Consider the following 3,437-nt stretch of genomic DNA (forward strand, 5'->3'; position numbering starts at 1 on the left):
ATTGTAAATGCCATGTTAAAATGCATTTATAAAAAAAATAAAAATAAAAAAATATGATTTTATATACAACTGACTTGAATGAAATATATAAATTTAGTTTGGATTAATATTACTAAATATAAAAAATTCAACTGTAAAAATAAAAATGTGTATTTATATAATATAAAATAATTTATAGCATATTAATAAATAATTTTAGTTTACAGTAATAATTTATTTTACATTACAACTGTAAATTTACAATACTACATTTCTGGCGTTCTTAATTCTTAATTTTCAAATCTTTAAAAATTGGGCAGAACACAAGCTTCTAATTTGCTGACAACAGCAGGTTTATGAGTGCTTTCTATTAGAAGTTTAAGGAAGATGCTTGGCCCATGTTTTTCTTCACTCTGCGCTTATGTTTTATTTCCTTAAATCCCAGCGTTTAATAACAGCACTAAGCCATATTGCAGCTTCTGTTTTATTTCAATGAATCGTGCACCTCTGGAATAAATGAGTGAATAATGTGATGAATGAAGTTAATCGAGAAGGTGTGTGTTATCTCAGCATCCAGCGAGCAGCGGTGTGGGTTCTGGATCACTACTACACTGATGTCCCAGTCTACAACCCTGCTTTACTCAACCTGCCCAAGTCCATCCTGTCGAAGAAGATGTCTGGATTCAAGGTGTACTCCCTGGGAGAAGGTACACCAAATATTTCCCATTTTACAGCCATTTTAGTCAAGCTGGCTTGCTCTGCTTTCCAAAGTCTCTGTTTCTCAGATTCCGCTGACGAATGATTGAGAAGAGCTGTTTGTTTCCAGTGGTCCTGACTTGTTTTCCTCTCCAGAGAACAGCACCAATAACTCGACGGGTCAGTCTCGGGCGATGATCGCCGCCGCCGCCCGCAGACGAGACAACTCTCATAACGAATACTACTACGAGGAGGCCGAGATGGACCGCAGGCTCAGAAAACGCAAGGCCAGGTCAGAGTCCTGAAGAAAAGCTCTTCCTGATAAATCCTAAACATCTGGGTGAATCTCACAAAACTAAACAAGTGAAAAAGTACTGTTCCGTTCATGACGATCTAATGAATGTATCAGAATTTAAGATGGAAAGTGTCTATGAAAATAATCAGCGCAGAAAATCTTACATATGCATTTTACGTGTTTTTTAATTTTTATTTACGTTTTATTATGTGTAATTATTTAATTTTTAGTGCTGTCATACGATTAATCGCGATTAATCACATTCAAAATAAGTTTTTGTTTACATAATGTGTGTGTGTACTGTGTATATTTATGTATATATAAACACAAACCCATGCATGTATATATTTAAGAAAAATACGTTTATATATTAAATATATTTATATATAATATAAATTATATTAATATAAATATATACAGGTAAATATTTTCAAAATATGTACTGAATGTGTGTGTATTTGTATATAAATAGTAAATATACACCGCACACACACATATATTATATACACAAAAACTTTTTATTTTGGATGCAATTAATCGTTTGACAGCACTAATATAAATTAATAATAATATTATTTTTTTTGGAGTGAATTGTGACCTGGACATGTTGTCCGTGTAACTGCATGCTATGTTCCTGACTCATATATTCTGCGGAGATGATTTGCTCAGAGTTGTGTTTTCTCCTCCCAGACTGGTGGTGGCGGTCGAGGAGGCGTTCACTCACATCAAGAGGCTTCAGGACGACGAGGCGGCGACGTCGCCCAAGCACCCGCGTGAGGTGATGGACCCTCGAGAGGCGGCCCAGGCCATCTTCGCCCCCATGGCACGAGCCATGCAGAAATACCTGCGCACGACGCGCCAGCAGCCCTACCACAGCATGGAGAGCATCATCGCTCACCTGCAGTTCTGCATCACTCACAACATGACGCCCAAGGTCAGCAAACTCACCCTCTTCTGCAATATTCAGACAACCTATTACATGTGCACTATATAAACAGACTTCACTGTGCGCTATATCCCACAATGCAATGTGCTCAGCATGATCTGTCACTTTGTAATGTCAAGAAGTAACATCATTATGATTTTTAACCTCTCTGTCTTGACTGAACTGCTGCAACTGAAAACATTTTTGCACAAAATTTTATTAAAATGACTAGACACCACTTGGTGGATTAAATGTGCAATGCAGTGAGATCATGAGACTCAAAAAATGTAGTATACTACATTCAGAAGTATTGTTCAGATTTGAATATAGAGAGAGTTGTTTTTAACACACTTCTACAAGAATTCCAAAGTAAGAGAATTATCAAAATGCAGTACTTTTAGATCGAGCGCAGCATGCATGTGACACAGGGAACACACGTGATGACTGGTCCTAATGTGCCGAATCTCTCCGTCTGTGCTCAGGCGTTTCTGGAGCGCTACCTGGCCCCGGGCCCCACCATGCAGTACCAGCGAGAGAACGGCAGGGGCCGCCAGTGGACTCTGGTGAGCGAGGAGCCTGTGACCTCCGCGCTGCGGCAGGGACTCGTGTTCTCCCTCCGCCGCCTCGATTTCGCTCTGGTCGTCACGGTGACGCCCCTCCCCTTCCTCAACCTGGGGGAGGAGTTTATCGACCCCAAGAGCCACAAGTTCGTGATGCGGCTCCAGTCAGAGACCTCGGTGTGAGAGAACAGAGAGAGACTCCGTTACAAGGACACAACCACTCGTTTTTTGTCTTTTCGAGATCACTTTTTACGACCGTTTGTTTTACACTACATGAACTAGTTTGTTCTAGAGACTGTCTGGATGACTCTGTACTGACTAACTCAGCTGTGAATATCATGTCAAATACGCTTTCACACATCAGTGCTGCACAATACGGACGATTCACCAGCAACTCCAGGTGTCGCAATAACACTACACACACATTTATGCGTGAAATAATCACTCGGAAGTGATGGAAACACTACAAGATTGTAGCTGAGCGATCAAGTGCTTTACTTTTTATGATTGTCGGTCCAAAAAAAGCACACGGGAAGCATGTTTGTAACTCTGTATGTGTCGTGAATGTTTTTAAGACGTTGGATGTATCGCGTTTGCAGTACTTTATTCTAATGAATCGAGGGGCCTTTTATATCGTTCGTTTACATTGTGTTGAAACGCACTGACTTTCTGCAAGCCGCTGTGGTTTTTGGTAGCGTTTGGTTTGTGCGTCTGTCAGACATGACCAATCAAATGTGACCTTTACATTAAATGCAAAAACATGAACGTGTGCCAAATGTCGTAACTGTGACACACATAACACACACACACACACACACACACAGTTGGGTGGATCTCAGTCGGATTTCTAGCTGGTTTAAGGACAATGAATTAACTAGTCCTTCCCATTTCCCTAACCCAGCTACCAGCTTCGGGTCATTGTAGCTTGTTCCCCCCTCCTTCACCTTTTGTACATAACTCATTCTTCTTTTACGCGCGCGTG

At 40.4% G+C, this 3,437-nt stretch overlaps 1 protein-coding gene across 1 annotated transcript in view; it reads left to right on the forward strand.

The window, feature by feature from the left end:
- Positions 1 to 3,220, forward strand: part of LOC107706024 (vang-like protein 2) — a 12,474-nt gene extending 9,254 nt beyond the window's left edge. Inside the window, exons 5-8 of the mRNA XM_016509580.1 lie at positions 550 to 686; positions 832 to 967; positions 1,661 to 1,904; positions 2,378 to 3,220. Coding sequence (XP_016365066.1) covers positions 550 to 686; positions 832 to 967; positions 1,661 to 1,904; positions 2,378 to 2,638 — 778 coding nt within the window. The 3' untranslated portion in view covers positions 2,639 to 3,220. The remainder of the gene's footprint in view (positions 1 to 549; positions 687 to 831; positions 968 to 1,660; positions 1,905 to 2,377) is intronic.
- Positions 3,221 to 3,437: the final 217 nt, after the last annotated feature.

This window comes from Sinocyclocheilus rhinocerous, unplaced genomic scaffold (assembly GCF_001515625.1).
Source record: "Sinocyclocheilus rhinocerous isolate Xijiao unplaced genomic scaffold, SAMN03320098_v1.1 scaffold1226, whole genome shotgun sequence".
Lineage (NCBI taxonomy): Eukaryota > Metazoa > Chordata > Actinopteri > Cypriniformes > Cyprinidae > Sinocyclocheilus > Sinocyclocheilus rhinocerous.